Raw genomic sequence first — 25,993 nt, 5'->3', positions numbered from 1 at the left:
AAGTATGGCTACTCCAGCTTTCTTTTGGCTTCCAGTAGCATGATAAATAGTTCTCCATCCCCTCACTCTCAATCTAAAGGTGTCCTCAGGTCTAAAATGAGTCTCTTGTAGACAGCAAATAGATGGGTCTTGTTGTTTTATCCATTCTGATACCCTATGTCTTTTGGTTGGCGCATTTAATCCATTTGTATTCAGTGTTATTATAGAAAGATATGGGTTTAGAGTCATTGTGATGTCTGTATGTTTTATGCTTGTAGTGATGTCTCTGGTACTTTGTCTCACAGGGTCCTCCTTAGGATCTCTTGTAGGGCTGCTTTAGTGGTGACAAATTCCTTCAGTTTTTGTTTGTTTGGGAAGACCTTTATCTCTCCTATTCTAAATGACAGACTTGCTGGATAAAGGATTCTCGGCTGCATATTTTTTCTGTCTAGCACACTGAAAATCTCGTGCCAATTCTTTCTGGCCTGCCAAGTTTCAAAAGAGAGATCAGTCCCGAGTCTTATAGGTCTCCCTTTATATGTGAGGGCACGTTTACCCCTTGCTGCTTTCAGAATTTTCTCTTTATCCTTGTATTTTGCCAGTTTCACTATGATATGTCGTGCAGAAGATTGATTCAAGTTACGTTTGAAGGGAGTTCTCTGTGCCTCTTGGATTTCAATGCCTTTTTCCTTCCCCACCTCAGGGAAGTTCTCAGCTATTATTTCTTCAAGGACCCCTTCAGCACCTTTCCCTCTCTCTTCCTCCTCTGGGATACCAATTATGCGTATATTATTTCTTTTTAGTGTATCACTTAGTTCTCTAATTTTCCCCTCATACTCCTGGATTTTTTTATCTCTCTTTTTCTCAGCTTCCTCTTTTTCCATAACTTTATCTTCTAGTTCACCTATTCTCTCCTCTGCCTCTTCAATCCGAGCCGTGGTGGTTTCCATTTTGTTATGCATTTCGTTTAAAGCGTTTTTCAGCTCCTCGTGACTGTTCCTTAGTCCCTTGATCTCTGTAGCAAGAGATTCTCTGCTGTCAGCTATACTGTTTTCAAGCCCAGCGATTAATTTATGACTACTATTCTAAATTCACTTTCTGTTATATTATTTAAATCCTTTTTGATCAGCTCATTAGCTGTTGTTATTTCCTGGAGATTCTTCTGAGGGGAATTCTTCCGCTTGGTCATTTTGGATAGTCCCTGGCGTGGTGAGGACCTGCAGGGCACTTCCCCTGTGCTGTGGTGTATAACTGGAGTTGGTGGGCGGAGCCACAGTCCGACCTGATGTCTGCCCCCAGCCCACCGCTGGGGCCACAGTCAGACTGGTGTGTGCCTTCTCTTCCCCTCTCCTAGGGGCGGGATTCACTGTGGGGTGGGGTGGCCTGTCTGGGCTACTTGCACACTGCCAGGCTTGTGATGCTGGGGATCTGGCGTCTTAGCTGGGGTGGGTAGGCAAGGTGCACAGGGGCAGGAGGGGCAGGCTTAGCTTGCTTCTCCTTAGGTGATCCACTTCAGGAGGGGCCCTGTGGCAGCAGGAGGGAGTCAGATCCGCTGCCGGAGGTTTGGCTCCGCAGAAGCGCAGAGTTGGGTGTTTGCGCGGAGCAAGCAAGTTCCCTGGCAGGAACTGGTTCTCTTTGGGATTTTGGCTGGGGGATGGGCGGGGGAGATGGCGCTGGTGAGCACCTTTGTTCCCCACCAAACTGAGCTCTGTCGTCAGGGGGCTCAGCAGCTCTCCTTCCCTTTGTCTTCCAGCCTTTCCGCTTTCTGAGCAGAGCTGTTAACTTATGACCTCCCAGCCGCTAAGTCGCGCTTGCTGTCGGAACACAGTCCGTCAGGCCCCTCCGCTTTTTGCAAGCCAGACTCGGGGGCTCTGCTTGGCAGGTGAGCCGCCCCTCTGCCCCGGCTCCCTCCCGCCAGTCCGTGGAGCGCGCACCGCCTCGCCGCCCTTCCTACCCTCTTCCGTGGGCCTCTCGTCTGCGCTTGGCTCCGGCGACTCCGTTCTGCTAATCCTCTGGCGGTTTTCTGGGTTATTTAGGCAGGTGTAGGTGGAATCTAAGTGATCAGCAGGACGCGCGGTGAGCACAGCGTCCTCCTACGCCACCATCTTCCCTCTCCCTCCAATCACTATATATTTTAATACTAAACTGAAGATAATGCCAAAAGAAAGTATGCCATCCACAGATTAACCACCTAGACAGCAATATTGAGAAATAGGTCAGAGACACTTCCACATTCCAAAATACGACAGAATTCATAATATTATTTTGAACAAAAGTATCATTAACATAATCATAAAATCAACAAAAATCGATAGACAAGAAAAATATAATGCTTAGTATGAGAAATAAATGAAAGTTAAATGTTGATTTTTATTTAGTTGGCTTAGTTTAGAAAGATGTGGAGTAAATACATAGAAGGATACACAGTTTAGAGTTTAAAAGGTGCAGTAAATATAACCTGAGTTTAAATTTTTTTAATTTTAAGTTTTTATTAAATTCTAGTTGGTTAACATGCAGTGTACACTCCTTAATCCCCATTACCTATTTCACCCATTCCCCAACTCACCTCTCCTCTGGTAACCACCAGTTGGTTCTCTATAGTTAAGGGTCTGTTTCTTGGTTTGCCCCCTCTTTTTTCTCCCCTTTGTCATTTGTTTTATTTCTTAAATTCCACATGTGAGTGAAATCATATGATATTTGTGCTTGACTGACCTATTTCGCTTAGCATTATGCTTGTTAGCTCCCTCCATGTCATTACAAATGGCAAGATTTCATTCTTTTTTATGGATGAGTCATATTCCATTGTATATGTATATGGCTGAGTATATATATTCCATTATTTGGCTACTATAGATAATGCTGCTATAAACATCAGGGCGAATAATATCCCTTTGAATTTGTATTTTGTATTCTTTGGGTAAATACCTAGAGTTATTCCTGTTCCTGCCCATCTTCACCAGCATGTGGCTATAGTTTGTGTTCCAGATTTTGGCCATTCTCTGAGGTGTGTAGTAGTATCTAATTATCATTTTAATTTGAATTTCTCTAATGACAAATGATGTGGAGCATCTTTTCCTATGCTTATTTGCCATCTGTATGTCTTTGGTAAGGTGTCTGTTAATGTCTCTGAACCATATTTTCATTGGATTATATGTTTTCTTAATGTTGAGTTTTAAGAATTCTTTTTATACTTATAATTGTTCTTTATCAGGCATGTCCTTTGCAAATATTTTCTCCAAGTCTATAGCTTGCATTCTCATTCTCTTGACATTGTCTTCCACAGAGCAGAAGTTTTTAATGAAGCCCAGCTTAAAAACTATTTCTTTCATGGATTGTTTCCAAGAGGGAAGACATAGCATAATATTACAAAGTTAAAAAGAATTAAGTTTGTTAGTTTAGTGAGGCACACTTACTAAAGTGTAGTAAAAATTTTCCTGTACCTAGAGGAAATTCCTTCCTAATCTCTAAGTGGCATTATTCCATTATAGCATCATTAATTAACATGTGGATTAAAATATTTTTTTCAACTTCCGTTTGAAATGTTACCTTCATGAAATATAAAACATGGTCAGGTATTGAGCTTCTATTACCTTTGAGGGCTAGAAGAGTGTGATACATCAGAGATCCAGTATTTCCTTGGATGCCCATTGTCAAAAGTTAATAAAAAGTGTGATTGTCTTTGTGTTTGTATTTTTGATAGTATCTACATCATCTGACATGCCAAGTTTAGTGCACATTTACATTATTAGGGAAATATATAAGCAGTAAAAGGCCTGTAACATGCAGAACAGTTGACCTGATCCAAAAATACTAAATTCTAAAAGTAATTACTATTTTTAATTTGTGTTTTTATATATATTAAAATGTTTATTTTTAGAGAGAGTGCACAAGTGCGGGGTGGGGGAGGGAGAGAGAGAGGGAGAGAGAGAATCTCAAGCAGGCTCCACACTCAGCGTGGAGCCTGACATAAGGCCCAGTCTCATGAAACATGAGATCATGACCTGAGCTGAAATCAAGAGTTGGATGCTTAACCAACTAAGCCACCCAAGTGCCCCTAAAAGTAATTACTAATTTTTAAATAAAGGAAATTAAGAATACTGCATGAAATAATCAATTGTTACTTTTCATTTTCTTTTTTTCTTCTCTTTTATATTATATAGGTATCTAGTGCATAAAAGACTTTTTTTGAAATTTCAAGTATCCTGTGGCAGTGTTCTAGATTAGTAAGTTGTTGAACTAGTTCTTTATTGTAGTATTGTTAGATTGCATATTATTTTTTCTGGAACATGATCCTTCCTAGAAGGTAAACTTTTTAGAAGTATCTTGGAAGACATTGGGAAAGAAAGTTATTGTATCCATTTAACTTTTCAGAAATATTTAAAAAGTGACAATTTTCTTGAAGAGTAAAAAATGATGTATTTTAAAAATGTATGTGTGTAAGTGGAGATGGGAGTTCTGTGGCTATAAAAATGATCTACAGAGGAGGGCATTTATTTATTGCCCAAGATTTTTCTTGAGGAACAGATTTCTCCAAGAGAGAATCTTCTGCTTTACTAAACACATAATTGGTATAAGCTTATAGTTTGTTATATAAAGAAATCTCTGGGTATAATATCCATAGGCCCAGATGTTAGTCTGTAGCATGTGTTGGAACAAAGACTATTTTTCAGCATAATAAGACTTATGTCCATGAACTTTGGTCATCTGAATGGATCAATGCTGGTGTCATAAATGGATATGCTAGAGATTATCTGTACCTGGCTATTGCATGTTAATGAAAGTTAATTGTTAACTTCCATGTGTTTTGCCAAGTTGCTTGTTATATAACAAATAGCTTGAAACTAGTCAAGGTGGAAGGTTTTACACCACAGATATTGGTAAATGCTACGCAAAAGTGTTTTTTTTTCTTTTTTCACCACAGAAAGCCAATTGGTAAACATTTATAGCACATCATCAGATACTGAAGTGCAAAAAAAGTGCATATGTAGACAGCAAAGTAGAGTTCCAGGATTTAACAAATGGAGTACCTAAAAGCTAGAAGTATTTTTATTAGTTTTCCATTATTGAATGATTTAGAGTCTTAAAACAACTTTCTATTTAACTTTGACTCTGCTCCCAATTCTGCTTTAGACTAGAGAGCTTTTCTAGGCTGGCTTTGTTCATGTTCATGTGAATCAGACTCATCAGAGGATGAGCTTATCCTAGAGGTCATCACATGCATGTTTTGCAGTTGTCTCTCTCATATCTTTGTGGGTCAATCTCCCGAGTTGTGTGTCCCTCACAATTCAGCATGCTAGAAGGTTAAATCACAGAACAAAGAGTTCACAGCAATATGGATGGACCTTATGGGTATCATGCTAAGTGAAACAAATTAGACAGTGAAAGACAAATACTGTATGATCTTACTTGTATGTAGAAACTAACAACAACAAACAACAAGTTTATAGATACAGAGAAAAGTTGGTGGCTACTGAAGGCACAGAGTGGGTAAAATAAGTAAGGGGAGTCAAAAGGTACAAACTTCTACTTATAAAATAAATAATGGGGAAGTAATATGTAGCAAACTAACTACAGTTAACAATACTGTGTTGTATACTTGAAACTTGTTAAGAGAGTGAATCTTAAGGCTTAAGATTAAAGGCTTTCCCAGACAAACAAAAACTGAAGGAGTTCATGACCACTAAACCAGCCCTGCAAGAGATCCTAAGGGGGACTCAGTGAGTGGAACACTGTACAGGCTACAAAGGACCAGAGACATCACCACAAGCATGAAACCTTCAGATAACACAACGACACTAAATCCATATCTTTCAATAATAACGTTGAATGTAAATGGGCTAAATGCTCCAATCAAAAGAGATAGGGTATCAGAATGGATTAAAAAAATCCATCTATATGCTGTCTACAAGAGACCCATTGTAGACCTGAGGACACCTTGTAACTGTAAAATTAATTAAAAATTATTTTTATCCCATTTGCAACAGCACCAAAAATAATAAAATACTTAGGAATAAATTTAACCAAGAAAGTAAAAAATTTGTACTCGGAAAACTTTATTGTTTTTAAATTTAATTACAGTATAGTTAACATACAGTGTTCATCATGAGAAGTGTACTTTTAATTCCCCATCACCTATTTCATCTATCACTCCAGTCCCCACCAACTCTCCTCTGGTAACCATCAGTTTGTTCTTTATAGTTAAGAGTCTCTTTTCTTCTTGGTTTTGTTTTTTAAATTCCACATATAAGTGAAGTCATACAGTATTTGTCCTGCTCTAACTTATTTTGCTTAGCATCATACCCTCTAGATCTGTCCAAATTGTTGCAAATGGCAAGATTTCATTATTTTTCATGGCTGGAGAGTGTTCCATTGTGTATATGTATAGCACATCTTCTTTACCCATTCATCTATCAGTGGATACTTGGGTTGCTTCCATAATTTGGCTCTTATAAATAATGCTGCAATAAACATAGGGATGCATGTATTTTTTTGAATTAGTGTTTTCATATTCTTTGGGTAAATACCTAGTAGTGGAATTACTGGATCATATGGCAGTTCTACTTTTAATTTTTTGAGAAACCTCTATACTGTTTTCCACAGTGGCTGTGACAGTTTGCATCTCATTAACAGTGCATAAGCTTTCCTTTTTGTCTTTATCCTTGCCAACACTTGTTTCTTGCGGTTTTGATTTTAGCCATTCTGACAGGTGTGAAGTGATACCTTACCTCACCTGGTTTTGATTTGCATTTGCCTGATGATGAGTGACGTTGCTTATCTTTTTAATGTGTCTGTTGATCATCTGTATGTCCTCTTTGGAGAAATGTCTGTTCATGTCTTCTGCCTAATTTTAATTGGATTATTTGTTTTAGGGGGGGGGGTTGAGTTAATATGAATTCTTTATAGATTTTGGATACTAACCCTTTATTGGATATATCATTTGCCAATATCTTCTCTCATTCTGTAGGTTGCCTTTTAGGTTTGTTGATGGTTTCCTTCACTTCACAGAAGCTTTTTATTTTGATGTAGTTGTAATAGTTTTTTTTTTCTTTTGTTTCTCTTCCCTGAGGAGACATATCTACAAAACTGTTGCTATGATTGATGTCAGAGAAATTGCTACCTGTGCTCTCTTCTAGGATTTTTGTGGTTTCAGGTTTCACATTTAGACCCTTAATTATACATGGAGAACTTTAAAACATTGATGAAAAAATTGAAGAAGACACAAATAAAGGGAAAGGTATCCTATGTTCAGGATTATAAAAGTGAGTATGGTTAAAATATACATACTACCCAAAGCAATCTACAGATACAAGCAAATTCTTATTAAGATTTCAATTCCATTTTTTATAGACATAGAAAAAGCAATCCTAAAATTTGTACAGAACCATAAAATACCCTGAATAGCCAGAGTAATCCCAAGAAAAAAGGATCAAAGTTGGAGGGATCACACTTCTTGATGTTAAACTGTATTTATAAGGTACAGTAATTAATATGATACTGATATAAAAACAGACACATAGACTAATAGATCAGAATTGAGAACTCAGAAATAAACCCATGCATCTATGGTTAACTAATATTTGACAGGGGAACCACAAATACTCAATAGAGATAAGATAATATCTTAAGGAAAGGAAGCTGGGAAAACTGGATATTCATATGCAAATGACTGAAATTGGATTCCTATCTTACATCACTCACAAAAATGGTAAAGACAAATATAAGACCTAAAACCATAAACTCCTAGAAGAAAACAGAATCAAGCTGCTTGATATTGGTCTTGGCAATTGTTTTATGGATAAGACAACCAAAGCACAAACAAACGAAAAAATAAGTAGTACTGCATCAAACTCAAAAGCTTCTTCACAGCAAAAGAAATGAAATGAGGAAGCAACCTATGGAACAGGAGAAAATATTTGCAAACTACATATCTGATAAAGGGTTAATATTCAAAATATGTAAGGGACTCATACAACTCAATTGCAGAAAACCTCAAATAATCCACTTAAAAGTGGGAAGAGGAACTGAAGAGATATTTTTTTAAAGAAAACATAAAAATCACCAACAGATACATGACAAGGTGTTCAATATCACTAATCATCAATAAATGCAAATCAAAACCACCATGAGGTATCATCTCACACTTGTTAAAATGGTTATTATCAAAAAGACAAGTGATGGGTGTTGGTGAGGATGTGGAGGAAAGGAAACCCATGTGCACTGTTGGTGAGAATGTAAATTGGTGCAGCCATTGTGGAAAACAGTATGGAGGTTTCTCAAAAACCTGGAGGTATCATATCCAACAATTTCACTTCTGGGTTTATATATAAAGGAAATGAAATTACTGTCTTAAAAAGTTATCTACACTCCCATGTTTACTGCAATGTTCTCATAATAGACAAGATATGGAAACCATCTAAGTGTCAGTACTGACAGTACAGTATGGTACTGACATGTAAAATAGGCTACATTGGCCAAATGGTGCCTAGATTAATACTGGGTTTCTGCTCTCTTGATATGTACTGTGCTTAGAAAGATGGAAACCAACTGGGAAACCAAAAGGTACAGACAAAATGGGGACATGCAGTTGCTGTACCTGTTTAGTTTTACTATAGCATTCAGCCCTCATCCTTCCTAGAGCTGTAGCAAAGGCCAGTCCCCATTTCTACCCACATTAGAGCTATCTACATGCCATACAGCAGATTTCTCAGAGGCTGGGGGGAGATCAAGCTCAGTACAATTTGAAGGTACTCTACAGAACACTTGGCTTGACCAAGATTTATTATAGATTCACTCCTGTATATGAATAGCAATGATTGTCATTTCCCGGATATGCCTGCTCCATTAGGTATTAGAAGCATATTTAAAATTGAATTGATCATGATTTTTATTTGCTTCATCTATAAAATTTAACATCACACTGATAAATAAAACAAGATTTTTAAGCAGTGTAGTTAGATATTTCCTTGTCACTGACTTGTTTCCTTCAATATAGATATTTGGGTATATTCTTTACCATGGTTAAATATGCTATTTTTCTAATCTGCTTTTCCCAGAGACCTAAAGAATAGTCATTTAGAAGTGAACTCCACAGAAATTTGAGGTTATTAAATCTCCTGTGTTCTCCTATGCTTGAGGATAATATGAAGTGCAAGGCACCTGCCCTATTTCAGTATCAGTTTACAGTTACCAGGTGTCCTGAATAAGAATGTAATTGCAAACAAAAGACAAATTGGATTATACCACTCCTCCTGATTTGAAATAAAATACCCAAGAGAGTTATTTGTTGTTCAAGTATGTTTAGTAACATGAGAAGTATAAAGGATATAGATAAATAAAATATTTAATTTCTCAGAATCTAGGATTTCTGAAACTATTATCCTGTGAAAACAAGAAGTCAAGAACATTGTGTTTTACAAAGCTTTTCCATGCATTATATAACTTGTTATGGTTCCCTTTGAAAAGGGAGATTTAGTATACTCCAGAGGCCATTTATTCTTCATACACACACACACACACACACACACACACACACACACACTACTCTACAAGCACTTAGCCCCATGGTAGTATAATTAGGGTTTTGTCATTGCAGAGTTCTTGTGCAGTTTGCTATAAACAATATTTAACATAAGTATAATTCTTTATAATTGACATAGCATATCCATATATATGGTGTCTAATGGTCATCCTAAACAGTACAGTGAAATAATTACCCTCTTTTAAAGAGGTGGAAATGTTGTGACTCAGAGTTTAAGTCATTTGCCTGAAGTTACATAGCAAATGGAACTTGAACCCTGAGCCTCATGACTTTCCAGGAACCATCACCATGTTACTTTTTGTAATCCCCCTTTTTAAGGAATATAGACTGCTATCTCACCAATACCTGCAATAGTTGGTATGTGATACATATATGGTCAGGGGTAATTATTATAGAACACGTTTAAAGTGTCTTGGGAAATAATCATATGAATAACATCTAAATCTAAATCAAAATATGTCTTTGAGGCATAAGAAATTTGGAATCCAGGAAAAGGAAAATATAATTAGGTGACATTATAATGAATATAAGAACACAACATTTTACTTTCAAAATTCTAATTACTGTATGTATCTTCAAAAGTCTATGCAAATCTAATTATCTTGCATATGTTTTATTTATATGTGTGATGTGTTTGATATTTTCTCTCTAGACCAATTCTATGAAGCAATTTAAAAGTTTAAGTGCTGGAAAATTGGATGAAGAATATTCCAAAATCCAATAAAGAAAAAATATATACAAAATCGGTTTGTGAAAGGTAAGATCAAGGCCAAGTTACAGTAAGGATATTCCTGGTTCTATGACTTACCACAGATCTTTCCATCTACTTGTTCTTATCGATGTCTAAAATACTTTTCCTCAGGGGTACATGGGTGGCTCAGTGGGTTAAGCGCCTGACTCTTGATCTTGGCTCAGGTCATGCTTTCATGGTTCCTGAGTTCAGGCCCCATATAGGTATCTGTGCTGACAGCATGGAGCCTGCTTGTGATTCTGTCTCTTTCTCTCTGCCGGCCCCCACCCCCTACTCTCTCTCTCTCTCTGTCTTTCTCTCTGTCTCTCCCCCACTGGCACACATGCTCTCTTTCTCAAAATAAATAAATAAACTTAAAAAAAACTAAAAAACAATTTTAATAAAATGCTTTTCCCCCAGGGATCCCAATGGCTTTCACCCTCACTGCCCTCAAGTCTTCATTCAAATGTCACCTTTTGAGACCTTCCCTGACCACTGTATTTAAAAGTGTAACCCTCCTCCCAAAACCATTTATTCTTATTTTACTATACAGCATATATCACAGTCTAACATCTTATATTGTATTCATTTATTGTCTGTATGTTCTTACTGGGATGTAAGCTCCATGGGGGTAGAGATTTTGATCTGTTTTGCCAACTGTACCTAGAAAAGTGGCAGGTACTGGGTTGGTGTTCAAGAAATGCTGTTTTTTACACAATGAAAGCATGATAGAAGGAAGAAAGGAGGGGAGGGAGGGAAGGAAGAGAGGAAGGAGAAAGAAAGGAAAATAAAGAGTGAGAGAGAGGGAGCCTGAAAGGTATGTAAAAGGACAATATTTTGCATATTATCTTCGTGAAAAAGTAGCATTGATATCATCAACAGTTAATTTCTGCTGTTAATTAATACTCCTGGTGCTACTGATAAATCTAGAGAAAAAAAACATTCAGGAGAGAAGAAAATAGAAAAATGAAGGAGGGTTCATAAGGATCAGAAAGAGATCAGAAATATAAACAACCAACCAGAGCTGGCCTTGTTTACATTATTTTATTCGATCCTCCTAAGGGATCTGTGAGGCCATGAAACTTGAGGATTGCCAAAAGATACAGGGAAATTAAGTTGGAGCCATGCTAGTCTAAGCACCCAAAGGAGCCTAAGGATGGAGAGATAGAGAAGGGCAGGGTATAAAGTCAGGTTTCCAATCCCCAATGCTAGGCCTTTTATCAGGGTTGAACCTTTTTTTTAATGTTTATTTATTATTTTTGACAGACAGACAGAGTGTGGCCCGGGTAGAGGCAGAGAAAGAGGGAGGCACAGAATCCGATCCAGGCTCCAGGCTCCGAGCTGTCAACACAGAGCCTGATGCGGGGCTCAAACTCACGAACCATGAGATCATGACCTGAGATGAAGTTGGATGCTCAACTGACTGAGACACCCAGGTGCCCCCCAATCCTAGGCCTTTTAAAGTTTTCTGCAGACCTACAAAAGAATGAGCAGTGAAGAAGAGAAAGTAAATCATGTATACTTCAAAATATTGGGCAGGTATTTTTTAGCGGGGTTGCAGTTCATCCTAGTAAAGACACTTTCATTTATATAGGAAGATTGATTTACTCACTGGAAAGCCACTACCTAAATAGGCATGAGATTATTTGCATTGAAACACTACATACATATTAATAACACCATTACATTTTTTACAAACTTATCCAAAAATAATGATCTTGTAGAGAGAATTATATTTATAATAACTATCTGTACTTCAGCCTGGCATGTGCAGTGGAATAGAAACCTTTGCTGTATTACTGTCAAGATAAATAAGGTATCTGGAGTCATTAATAAGACAGTATTTTAGCGACTTACCTAGAACTTTGCTGTAGTATGAATTCCATTCTCCCCAATAGGATTCAAATATGTAGTCTTGCAGAAGATAGGATATAGTATTTTTTACCCTCTCACCAAAGGTCATGTGGTCAGTGAGCTCTGACAAAGCTGCAGGAACATAGGAGGCAGGTGCGGGGATTTTCCCACAGTGTCTCTCCACTGTTGAGGCTGGAGAGAACCTCAGTGTGTACACAAATGGAATTCCTAATTTCAGAGCAACCAGGTCCCCACAGACAGTTACTGGGTCTGCTAACAACACATCAAAACCACCTTCCTGAAGTCTTGCCAGTAACTTGGTGTTGTTTAATACTCCATCACAGATTTGTATATTCATTCGAAAAGCAGCATCTAGAAATTTTCCTAGTTCTTTGTAGAAAGTCCAGAGAGTGAGAGGAGTTGGTCTGTGGTCTATCCACAGCATTATCATGTGTTCAATTAAGGAGTCTATATTGCTGCTCTTATAGGAGATAGGTATCACTTCAAAATTCACAGGAGAATCAGGATTGGAGTTGATGAATAGAGTTGTTGATGAAGCCAGTACAGTCACATTGTGATTTCTTTGGATCAGCTCTTCTAGAATGAGCTCAATATTTAACCAATGGCTACCATCCGTTGGCCAAATTAGCACATTTCCATTAAGAACAATTTTAGTCAAAGTCAAAATAAAAACCAGCAGCTGGACAAACTTCTTAGACATGGTGATATCCGTTACAAAAACCATCCTACTGTAGATCTTTTAATATAAAAAGACATTTTCAAAGTATATTTAGGCATATTTTTCAAATAAAATAATATTTAATGTGATGGCTACACTCATTCATACATAGGTCAATTGATCTATAGATTAAAAGGAAAAAGATATAATTCAAACCTTCATATGCATTAATATGATTATTCTGACAACAGAAATGATATTTTAAATGATATTTCAAATCCTATTTTAAAGGAAAAGAAGTCAAGTTATAAGCCTGGTATCTGTGTACTCTGTGATAATATCTATAAAATGTGTCTTCAATTTAATAAACCTTTTCCCAAATTAGGTTAAAAAATATTAGTTCTTATTGCTAAAGCCATTTACTCAGAACTTATGGTATCTTCAAATTAGATGTCCTTTATTACAAGGCATATTTTTAGTCCTTACTTTTTACTTATTTATTTTTGAGAAAGAGCAAGAGAGTAAGCAGGGGGAGGGGCAGAGGCAGAGGGAGAGAGAGAATCCCAAGCAGGCTCCACACCGTCAATTCAGAGCCTGATTTGGGGCTTGAACTCACAAACCGTGAGATTATAAACTGAGCCAAAATCAAGAGCCAGACCCTTTACTGACTGAGCCACTCAGGAGCAGCTAATATTTATTTATTTATTTATTTATTTATTTATTTATTTATTTATTCGTTAGAGAGAGAAAAAGCATGAGTAGGGGAGGGGCAGAAAGAGAGGGAGAAAGGATCCGAAGCAGACCCCATGCTAACAGCAGAGAGTCTGATGTGACGCTTAAATTCATGAACCAAACCCTGAGATCATGACCTGAGCCGAAGTCCAATGCTTCACTGACTGAGCCACGCAGGCCACCCATATCACAAGGCATTTTTACATACATTGTCTAATTCAGTCCTTCATGGAATCCTGTGAGGCACAAATGATTTGCTCCATTTCATACATAGTGAAATTAATACTGAGTTGCATACCCAAAAGCATATGACAAAATAGGGCAATTTGGGCTATTATCATACCATCATTTGAGAAATTGCTGGCGATCTACAGTATTATGCCTCATCTTTGAAAGTGTTAGAAGCTTTGGGAATGCACAATGACCAGCCTTATGATCACTTCCCCATGGCTCATATTTAGGAAAAAAATTAAAAACAACCTTCATTTAGAAGAGGTTTCTTGGACATTTCAAGATGTTTTAGATTAATTGGGTTATAGAGTAAATTACTACACATTTGATAGAGGAGAGTTTTCTTCTCTGATAAAGCATATTTACAATCATCTCCTTGGTGCAGGGAAATTCTCACTTTCTTCCATATGACATCTTCACACCAAATCAGGAGGATAGGGCCTGGCACCAGAAGGAACAACATGCTTTTTCACTTGGAGCTGTGTAGTAGCATAAATATGTGGACACTAGCATTCAATAGCCCCAGATTTAAAAACTTCTTTTACAAGCACTGTGACCCTGGAAAACTACCTAGACCCTTTCAGCCTTGGTTTTCTCATGCATAAATGAGAGATAATGATATTCATTTGTTATATTACTTTGTGGATTAGCAATAATACCTGCAAAGTTGTCTTGTAAACTGCTTGGTTCAAAGCAATATTTGGTAATATTCATAGTTTAATAAATTTGCCTAAAGATTGATCAGGAAACCAATGGGTTAGCTACAGAATGACCAGCTAGACATAGATAAAATGATATCTATCAGTTGAGATTCTTACTAAATGCCAAACTGAAGGAGGGCAGCTATATCATGGTTCTATTTGAAAAATTAAAATTATTAGAGGTTTCTATTAAAAAGAGAAAATAAGAACAATAAAGTGATTAAAAGGATAGAAAGCAAGAATTGAGAGTGGAAATAAAGTGGTTTGCTTTTTTTTCATGCTCTGTTGCCTCTGAATTGACTAATTACAGGCCTTTGAGTAACAAAAAGACCAGAAAGACAGAGAAAGGGAAAGAGAGGAGAGGGAAGTGATGCTTTTAGAATTATTGTGCTTGTATCCTTTTAAGAGTCAGCCTCAATTTCAATATTATGTCTTTAAATTTTTTTGATGTTTGTTTATTTATTTATTTATTTATTATGAGAGAGAGAGAGAGAGAGAGAGAGAGAGAGAGAGAGAATGAGCAGGGGAGGGGCAGAGAGAGAGTGGGAGAGCGAGAATCTCAAGAAGGCTTCTACCTGTGAGTGCAAAGCCTGACTTGAGGCTTGAACCTATGAACCATGAGATCATGACCCGAGCCTAAATCAGTTGGACGTTTAACCGACTGAGCCACCCTGACACCCCTGTACTTTTAAAATTTATTAGATTTTGAAACACAACAGCAAAGGAGAGTATGACTAATCCTGGAGACCATTAAAATTGATCTAGTAGAAAGAATTTGAAGTGTCCTCATAAATCTGTGCTATCACAACCTTCCAATAAATAGGAGACAAAACACAGCAATGTACAAGGCATAATCAAAAGTTTATCTATAAAATACTTAGATTTGTCTAATTATGGACGTCTGGATAAATAGAATATAATAAGTAATTAAGGATTATTCATTAACAATAGTTATATTAGCACTTAAAGCTTGTCAAAATATATGCCTGAATCAAATAGGCAGCCCTAAATCACCCTGAATAAAAAACAAGGAGAGTCCAAGGAGTCAATTTGTCAGTATTAAACAGTGGCCTTTCCAGGACAATAACATAATTATCTAATTATTGAAGAACAATAGCATATAATAGAATTTATTAATAGCTAATATATATGCTTTTTGATATAAAATTATACTTTGATGTTACAGTGTTTAATTTCACAGGTGTTGATAGAGATGTCTGTTATACTTATCCTCTGGTTTCCTGTATGCCTGAGATATATCATAGTTGCAAATTCAAAAATTTAAAAAGTTAAAAAATAAATTATGTTTGGGGACAGATGTAGGTATAACCTTAGATTTAAATTTCCATCAATGGGAAAAATAACAACTCTTGCCAAATATGCCTGGTTTCATGACAAAAATGAAGTTCAGTGATTTAAAATTATCACGTTTGTTTGCTAATAGGTAATCTGAATAAAGTTTGGGTAAGAGCATAATGGATTGTCATTCTGCAGAGAGCATGGGTCCAGTTTGTCCAACTCCATCATTTTATATGTAAGAAAACAGATCAAGAAAGGTTTAAGTAATCTCAAAGTCACATTGCTAGTAAGTGGCAGAATAGATGAACACATGAGTATTCCACTTCCCAGCCCAGTATTCTTTCTTTTTTTATTCTACTTTTAATTAATTAATTAATTAATTAATTTGATGTTTATTTATGTTTTAAAGAGATACAGAGCTCGAGTGGGGGGTCCAGAAAGAGAGGGAGACACAGAATCAAAAGCAGGCCCCAGGGTCTGAGCTGTCAGCACATAGACCAATGCAGGGCTCGAACTCATGAACCGTGAGATCATGACCTAAGCCGAAGTCAGATGCTTAACAGACTGAGTCACCCAGGAGACCCTTTATTCTACTTTTTAAAATGTGAGATATATTTTATAACAGCAAAAATTAGAAAAAACATATTTTGTAGTGGTGAATATTTGATAATATGACATCTTAAACATAATTAAAGAGTCCAGAAAATGATATTTTTAAATATGTTTCTGAAACATGAGCATATGAGTAGGTATGAGTGAAAACTAAGTCAGCCAGAGAAAGTTTGCACCAATTAGCATATAATCCTTGTGCTTTGAATCAAGTTCTCATTTTCATTCTGCTATTTTGAAAGGAAGTATTCCAAATGGTGATAAAATAAACAGAAATTTCTCTCAATCTTATTTGATAAAATTTGTGTTTTTAAAGAGAGAAGTGCAGGCCCAAAATGAAGCCATGTTAAGGTTCCACATCAGTAAACAAAGATTTAATATCTAATCTAATTGCAGTTTCAATCCCCAGTTTGAAACCTTTAACCAGCCAAGCTGGAATACCCGGGTAAACCTCAGGAAGTAATCTGCTGAACTTTCTGTTCCCCTTAGGAAGGCAACTTTGCCTAAAACACTGCATTCTTTGGTAATAATTCTCCCCAACCAGTCCTGTTTCAACCTTCCTTTTCTATAGCTCTACAGAGCTCCCCTCTACTTACTAGATGGGATGCTGTCCAATCCCTGAACCATTTAATAAATCCAATTAGATATTCAAATTTACTCAGTTGAATTTGTGTTGTTTAACAGTGTATATATATAACACTTGTTGGAGAATATCATCCGTATAAAATTAAATTAAGATTCAAATTCTTTAAAATATGTATAATACTATCAGTTTGAATTGAGAATCCTTAAAATAACATTTTTGTATTCAAGTTCTTTCTTACAATTTTTTTCCCCCCAATTACATGCCCTGGCTTGAAAGTTTCCTCTTCCTGTGTGTGCTCACTGAGTATTATAATGAATGGGTAGAATTTAATTGTACTAATTCATTTCTCATGGATTTGGAGATGGTCCCAAAGGCCATAAAAACCTGGAGACCACCCTCCATACTGATATGGAGAACAAAGGCAGAAGAAATTTAGAACAAATTAAATTTCCTTACAACTTACAGCTGAAGTACTTAGGACTAACAGAGTGACCTTCCTCCAGAAACTCAACTGCCCTGATGTTAATACTTTGCAAAAGCAAAAGGCAAACAACTTAACATTATCCTGACCTCCAGGACACTGTAAGTCTCCTTTTACATATAAAAATTACTTTGGAAGATTGCTTTATCTTGAGGCCCTCAAGATATATGTTAGTAATCAACTTCCAAGCATATGGTTCCCTGATATACATCTAAAGGGTCTCATGGCTAAGGTTTTACTAGATGGTAATAAATGACCTTTGCCTAACAACAGCTAGTCCCATCAAGGTCCTGGAAACCTTGCTTCTTAAATTCCTTAGAGACTTTTGCTATCCCTAACCCCTCCCAGCTTGAAAGTATATAATCAGCCACTCCTCACAACCCCAGTGCAGCTCTTTCTGCCCACGGGTCCTGTCCCTGTGCCTTAATAAAACCACCAAAGATGCTCCAAAAATTCATTTCTGAGCATTTGCTCTTAACCCCAACATTTTCCCATCAATACTATTTTAAAAAACTGAGTAATCAACTCCTTAGTGATGTTAGAGTTTTAGCTTCACATTAGAGTTTCCTTTTTTTTTTTTTTTTTTTGAGTACCTTGTTTGGTATTTAGTTAATCCTTTTGAAAGTGTTCAATTAGATTACTTCCCCCCCCCTTTGTTTTGTTGTATATAAACTGAGTATCTTTCTAGAACTTTCCTTTTAGCTCAGTGTCTTGCATCAAATGCTTCACGACTTTCTTGATTGTAACCTCAGGCAAGTTATTCAGCCTCCTCATTACAAAGTGGTGGAGAATGATGGTGCCTATTTCCTATCGTTATGAGGACTAAATGAAAAAAAAAAAAAGCATGTGAATTATTCAGAATGGCATCCATGCTCAATAAGTGTTAGCTATTTATGATAATGTAAGGAGAAAATCTTACTTTAAGAATTACCAATTCAGTGGCGCCTGGGTTGCTCAGTCAGCTGAGCAACCGACTTTAGCTCAGGTCATGATCTCACGGTCCCTGGGTTTGAGCCCCGTGTCAGGCTCTGTGCTGACAGCTCAGAGCCTGGAGCCTGCTTCAGATTCAGTGTCTCCCTCTCTCTCTGCCCCTCCCCCGCTTGTGCTCTGTCTTTCAAATAAATAAACATTAAAAAATATTTACATAAAAAAATAAAAAAGAATCACCAATTTAACTAGATCTCATCACCTAGACCCACCTCCTCTCTTCCACTTCTCAGGTAATGCTCCCCTGGGGCACCTGAGCTTTGGTGCAGGTTTTTCCGTGTCAGTCATGCTCAGTCTGAGGCCCATCACAAATGATATGAATAACAATGTATTCAGTACCAAAGTTCACAAAGGGTTTACTTTAAGAAGTCCACACATATAGAATTCAAGATTATACCCATAAAAATGATCATCTTCATTCCCTTTCATTGAGTGGGGGTAAAAGAGTGACCATACTCTTGAAACTGCTCATGTCCCATACCAAATTCTATCTTGGATGTCATCTCATGGCTGTCAGCCCACTCAGGGGTCATTATGGAAAAGGGGATACTACCAGAGGTCATTTGATTGGTTCTAACCAATCAAAATTAATTTACATAAAAAAACTGAAGGAGAAAGGAAGGAAGAAAGGAGAGAAGGAAGCAAGAAAAAGGTTGGGAAGAGAGAGAAAAAGAAAAAAAAATGTTCTGAACCAACATGTATTACTCTTTAGGGAAAAAACTCCAATACATTTTTTTTTTCTCCTTTAAAATATCTACTGGAAATCAAGCATTTTGGAGATATACACATTTACATTTGTTTCATTTCTAGCACTTTATTTTACATTAATTACCTGTGCTTAGTGTTTAGTTCATGCAAAGATCTGAATATTACAATCATAAATTTTTTTGAAGATTTGTTGTTTTTCCTATTTAATATATTTACAGGAAAGTCTATTGTTATTATAGATGGCATTAGTTCTCAGAGATTATTCACCAAATATTAATGGATAGTAAAACATATGTATTCATATAAATCTAATATATAAAGATTATTCACATAAAAAAAGCTATTTGTTTCTATACTGGCTAAAGGATAAAACTGTGATAGCAATAGGTAATGTTTATGGATTATAAATATTTTTTACTGGCATTAAAATGCCATATTATTATTTTCTTAATTCTTCCCCCAATTTTGGTGGAGTTTTATTGTTATTAATATGTACACAAAAATAACATTTTCTTGGTTCAGTTTTATATAAGTACATTTGAAATCTGCAGAAGCCTTTTCATACTTTCAGTTAAAGGTTGCTTTTAAAGTTCTTTTAGGACCAGAAACCTATCCTCAGACAATTTGCTCCAGGCAACAGTCACATGGAGACATATGCCTAAAGAAACAGCAAGTTTCCTAGTGATAACATGAGTCAATTAAACTCCACTTAGCAAATTTAATTAAGTAAAATCTGGGATAGCAGATTTCAAAAGCTAAGTCCACCTAAAGGAAGAGGAAAAGTACTCAAGAAAGTTTAACCTAAAAAATATTCTGAATAATTGATGGATTTGCAACTGAAACTTTGAAAGGAAAGAAAAATTGTTCTAGAAGTTTTGGTGTCAGACTTTCATATGAAAACTGTTTTCTCCTACCAGTCACTATATAATTTTATGTTGACTATCAATATTTCCAAGCCTCAATATTCTCACCTGTGATAGTAGTTTTTTCTTCATAAATTCATTGGAAAGATAAGGAGATATAACATGTGAAGGACTTATCACAGTGTCTAGTGCACAAGAAGAAATCAACAAATGTTAACTGCTATTGCTATTAAGATTTTGAACCATGAGTTTGAACCAAATACCCACAACCTGGGATAAAAGAAGTAATTTAGACATTATAATATCTGATTCCTAATAATTAGCAGAGATTAAGAACTCACTCTGAGCTTATTATCGCATTCCACTACAGAAAAGTAATCTTAGAGAAAGTCCTAATTTTTGCTCAGGTATGCCAGTTTGAGACTTGAGAGTTCATTGCAATGACTTTGATCAGAGCATTCAAACTAAAGTAGAAGAAATTACACATTGGAAGGAAGTGATTTTTATGTCAGCACTATTTATCATTCTCCCTGTACAAAGGCTTGCACAAAAATAAACTACTCTGTCGTGTCAGTACTTTTTACTTCTTACCTGGTCTTTTCAATATGAGTGTTCATGTCCCTCAGCATCAATAAGAAGACTATTGCTTGTAAAGACAAACTTAAATAGTCATTTTAAGTCAAAAGAGTGTAATTTGATTGGAAACATGATATTATCAAAATCGAAGGATAAGAACATTTTTAGAAATCTTTATCACACTTCCATGAACACATTGTTAAGAAAGATTAGTCTCATGTCTTATGACTGGGAAAATTGTGTGGTCTTATTACCAGTATTAATTTACAAGCAAAATACAAAGGAACATGTGATTCTATGACTCCCAGTATGAGGAAGGTTTATCTGGGGAATAATCTCACCAATATGAATAAGAAGCATTACGATCGCGATACTTATTATTTCAAGACTGAGAACAAATAGTTGAAAAAAAATAAGTAATAAGATAAAAATGTAAACGTATATCATGACCAAGGAGCTCTCTATGTACATTCCTCTATTTCATTAACTGAGATACTGCGCATGTTCAGATGTCCCTGTTTACTATATGCATGAGAAGATTAAAGGGTTTTTGCAGATCTTGACAACTTAATTGCCTCATAAAATTGCCATTTCTTTATCCTCTTTCTTCATTTTTAAGATCCTGTTTTAGCCCTACAATATTGATCATTCACTTCTATCTTCATAGGATAGTTTATAATCAACATAGTAGCTATGCTTATTCTCTCTGAATAACAGTACAACTCAAGTCTTCATTTACATCCCAGGAGATAAAACATCTACTTTTGAATTTGGGGAAAACTATTTAACATACCCAGAGGAGATGATGAGCCAATTAACAATCCTCTTAACAATCCTCATCAATGAACCCACACATTTATGGTCAATTAATTTATGACAAAGAAGCCAAGAAAATGTAATGGGGGAAAAGATAGCCTGTTCAATAAGTGATGTTGGGAAAACTGGACCGGCAGAAGAATGAAACTGGATCATTTTCTTACACCATACACAAAAACTAACTGAAAATTGTTGAAGACTTGATGATAAGACCTGAAACCATAAAACTCCTAGAATAAAACTTAAGTGGTAAGCAGATTGACCTCAGTCTTGGTGATGATTTGACTCCAAAAGCAAAAGTAACAAAAGAAAACAAAAACAAAAACAAAAACAAATGTAACTACATCAAACTAAAAAGTTTCTACACAGCAAAGGAAACCACCAGAAAATGAAGAAACAACTTACCTAATGGGAAAAATATTTGCAAATCATACATCTGATAAGAGGTCACTATCTGAAATATATAAAAACTCATATAACTCAAGAGCAAACAAAACAAAACCACCTGATTAAAAAAAAAAAACAGCCAGAGGATATGAATAGATATTTTTCCAAAGAAAATATACTAATGGCCAACAGGTACAAAAAAAGTGGTCAACATCACCAATCATGAGGGAAATGGAAATCAAAACTACAATGAGATATTACCTGACACCTATCAGAATGGTAATTATCAAAAAGATAAGGCATAACAACTGTTGGCAAGGATATGGGGAAAAAGGGAACCCTTGGGTACTGTTGATGGGAATGTAAATTGGTACAGTCACCATGGAAAACAGTATAGATATTCCTCAAAAAATTAAAAATAGAACTACTATGTCATCCAATAATTCTACTTCTGGGTTATACCTAAAGGAAACAAAATCACTCTTTCGAAGAGATATCTGCACCCCCCATGTTCATTTCGGCATTATTTACACTAGCCAAGACATGGAAACCACCTACGTGTCCATCAATGGGTAAATGAATAAAAAAGCTGTGGCATATGTATCTAGAATTGAATATTATTCAGCCATAAAAAGAAGGGAATCCTGTTATTTATGACAATGTGAATGGACTTTGAAGGCATATGCTAAGTGAAATAAGTCAGAGAAAGACAAATATTGTATGATTTCATTTATACATGGAATATGAAAAAAAAAAACACCGCATCTCATTGTTACAGAGGACAAATTGGTGGTTGCCAGAGGTGGAGAGTTGGAGGGTGGTGAAATGGGTGAAGAGGGTCAAAAGGAACAAACTTCCAGTTACAAAGTAAATTAAGTCCTAGAGATGTAATAATATACAGCATGGTAACTATAGTTAATACTGTATTGTATATTTGAAAGTTGCTAGAAGAGTAGATCTTAAAATTTCTTACCACAGGAAAAAATTATTTATGTATGGTGACAAGTGTTAACTAGACTTAATGTGCTGATCATTTTGTGTATATATATACATATATATATACACACAATATCTCTCTCTCTCTAAATATATATATAATATACAATATATAATAATGTAATATTAAGATAATATATAATATAATATTTTATATTAATATAAATTAATATAATATATAATATAATAATTTATTATTATATATAATATATTATCTATATAGTATATAATATATATTATCTCTCTATATAATATCTCTCTATATAATATCTCTCTCTAAATAAATATAAATATAAATAATATAAATATAAATATAAATATAAATATATATTTAGAGAGAGAATCATTAGATTGTACACCTGAAACCAATATGTTATATGTCAATTAAACCTCCATTAAAAAAAGCAACCATCTTAATCTCTTCCTCACGCCTCTTAACATGCCTTACCAATTAGCCATTAGCTTTTACTAATTTCACAGCTAACACAGCTAACACAAATTGAATGGTTCTAGCTCATAGACACTTTTGTAAAATCCTTGTATTGTTGACTAATTTAGTCCTTGCAGTAGCCCTGTTAGAGATGGGATAAATAAATGCAGGTGTAAAGAGAATTAATTACTTCTCCATGGTCGCACACTTGTAACCAGAAATTGTTTGTCAAGAGCCTTCTTTCCTAATTGCCTTACTACACAGTTTCATCTACATTATTCTTCTCCACCCGTAAGCTACTTCATTCATACATGCTCTTTCCACATCTTTCCTGGAGTCACGCAGAAGCCTGTAGCCTAAGACCATCTCACTCTGGGTCCACATCTATCTAGATATTTTATATAAGATGCAATCTATACATCCCTTTAAACAGTTCCCAGTTGTTCAATAGATAAAAAACCAAATGATTAGCATAACATACAAGAGGCTCTGAAAATATTTATTGGATTAATTCATTTTTGCAATCCTGATATCTCCATGGTTCTTTCACATGCATCTTACACTTTGACCTTCATAAATAATGAATCATCAGTAATACCCAGCACACGCGCTATTTTTTTTTTTTTAATTTTTTTTTCCAACGTTTATTTATTTTTGGGACAGAGACAGAGCATGAACGGGGGAGGGGCAGAGAGAGAGGGAGACACAGAATCGGAAGCAGGCTCCAGGCTCTGAGCCATCAGCCCAGAGCCTGACGCGGGGCTGGAACTCCCGGACCGCGAGATCGTGACCTGGCTGAAGTCGGACGCTTAACCGACTGCGCCACCCAGGCGCCCCACGTGCTATTTTAAGACTCACAACATTGGGCACAGTTTCCTTCCCCACACTTATTTTCCAGGGAAATTCATATTCACTGTTTAAATTTTTCTTTGTATATCACCTCAACTCTAGTTTCTCAGCATGTCACTCTCTTCTGTCACATACTGTTCGTCTCCTTTATGCCCTCTCTGTTCTTTATACACATTTCCATTACCTAATCGTTCATATTATAAACATTCTCTTTCTTTTATGACATCTCTGCTTGACTTAAATTCTTGAAGCCAGGAACTCCATCTTAATCTATGTTGTAACCTCCCTACCTAAGGGCGTACCTAGTAAACAGTGAGAGATATATGAACAATGATCAGAGATTATCTGTATACATGTATGTTTTTAAACACACACACACACACACACACACACACACACACATTCTATGTTAATAATGGACTTGTAGGAAACAATCTCTTCCAGTTTTCCCTACACACCACTGAAGTTTCTAGGCAATATGTGTTTTCAGTGCAATATCTAAATGAGAATTCAGTCCTATTTTTAAACTAAAATATTTGTTGCTATATGTTACCCATAAAAGAATTTAGTTGGTATCTTTGAGTCCATAAATTAGAAAACCCATGATAGTTACAAAGCATATTGTTACTTATCTTCCTTCCTGCTCTCAAGTGATACTAATAGGAATCAATAGGTAGGATTGAAAAATAATAGCCACAGGGAAGTAAAGAGGTGATACAAAGCTCTGTTCTAATTCAGATAATAATAAAAAAAATATTACATACCCAAAGCTTTACTATAGTAGGAATCCCATGATTTCCAAAGAGTGTTAAACATGTAGTCCTGTAGACTGTAGGAGATGAAATTTCTTATTCTGTCAGTGAAAGACATCTGATCCGTGAGTTCTGATAAAGTGGCAGGAACATAGGAAGGAGGGTATGGTACCTTCCCACAATGCTTTTCCACTGTTGAGGCTGGAGAAAACCTGAGGGAGTACATAAATGGAATTCCCAGCTTTAAAGCTACTATATCACCACAAGGAAATACTGGATCTGATATCAGGACCTCAAATTTGCTTTTCTTCAGCTTTTCCATCAGCTTTTGGTTTTTAAGAACACCATCACAGATTTCTCTAGATATCATGTGGAAGTCCTTGATGACTTTGGCTATATCTTGGTAGAATCTCCAAATGGTTGAAGGAGATGGCCTCTTTTCCATCCATGTCAAAACAAAGTCCTTGATCAGTCCTTCTATTCTTTCTTTGCCAAAGGCCACCTTATATATTTCAAAAGTCAGAGATGGGGTCGAGGTTGGCGTGATGAAAAGTGCACCAGAGGCAACTAAAACAGTCACATTATGCTCTTTTTCAATCAACTCATCTATAATTATCTTAATGTTCAGCCAATGACTACCTTCCATTGGCCAAATCAGAACATTCCCACCAAGAGTGATTCCTAGGAGACTAATCTGGAGACACAACAGCAGAATGTTCTTGTTTAACATGATGTGGCTTGATGTAGAAGATTTGATGAGATATGACAAATGAATTTCTCTGTTTTTCAAGCAGAAAAGAAAGAAAAATTATTTCAGTTTTGATTCAAATCGATACCCTTAAGAGCCTTCTCTCTACCAAATGGTTTTCCTCATGGTAGCACCATATTTTATGATAATTATAGGCTTGGGGTAACATGTGTCTTACCTCTCAACCTGTTGCTTTAGCTTGGGTTATGATTCCTGCTCTCTGATCATTTTCTTAAACTCGATCCTTTAACTTTTTCATTGGATCTCATAATAGTGAAATTCTTACTGTTAAATTGCTTGAAGCTGTTGTGTACATCAACTCTACCCTCAGGCCTGGCTGCTGAAGCCTCAGTTTGGGGCAGAACTTATTCAGAAATGTGGAGAGGCTAAGGCTATCAGTTTTCCAATATTTAACACATTCAATATAGTATTGATAGCAACAATGAAACATTATTATAGTAG

At 36.0% G+C, this 25,993-nt stretch overlaps 1 protein-coding gene across 4 annotated transcripts in view; it reads right to left on the bottom strand.

Annotated features, from left to right (window-relative positions):
• UGT2A1 (UDP glucuronosyltransferase family 2 member A1 complex locus) overlaps positions 1-25,513 on the bottom strand; it is a 62,487-nt gene extending 36,974 nt beyond the window's left edge. For 2 of the 4 annotated variants that reach the window (XM_040481881.1, XM_040481891.1), the window contains exons 1-2: positions 24,798-25,513; positions 12,105-12,736 (exon numbers count right to left, since the gene is read on the bottom strand). In XM_040481881.1, the coding sequence (XP_040337815.1) occupies positions 12,105-12,736; positions 24,798-25,513 (1,348 nt within the window). Of the gene's footprint in view, positions 1-12,104; positions 12,737-24,795 lie in introns of all 4 variants that reach the window. The other 2 variants (XM_040481904.1, XM_040481907.1) reach the window with 1 other exon arrangement.
• Between the last annotated feature and the right edge of the window lie 480 nt (positions 25,514-25,993).

The sequence above is a fragment of the Herpailurus yagouaroundi genome, unplaced genomic scaffold, assembly GCF_014898765.1.
Source record: "Herpailurus yagouaroundi ecotype Mexico unplaced genomic scaffold, PumYag 28, whole genome shotgun sequence".
Lineage (NCBI taxonomy): Eukaryota > Metazoa > Chordata > Mammalia > Carnivora > Felidae > Herpailurus > Herpailurus yagouaroundi.
The sequence above is the reverse complement of the archived record's forward strand: the minus strand, read 5'-3'. Positions and strand labels throughout refer to the sequence as shown.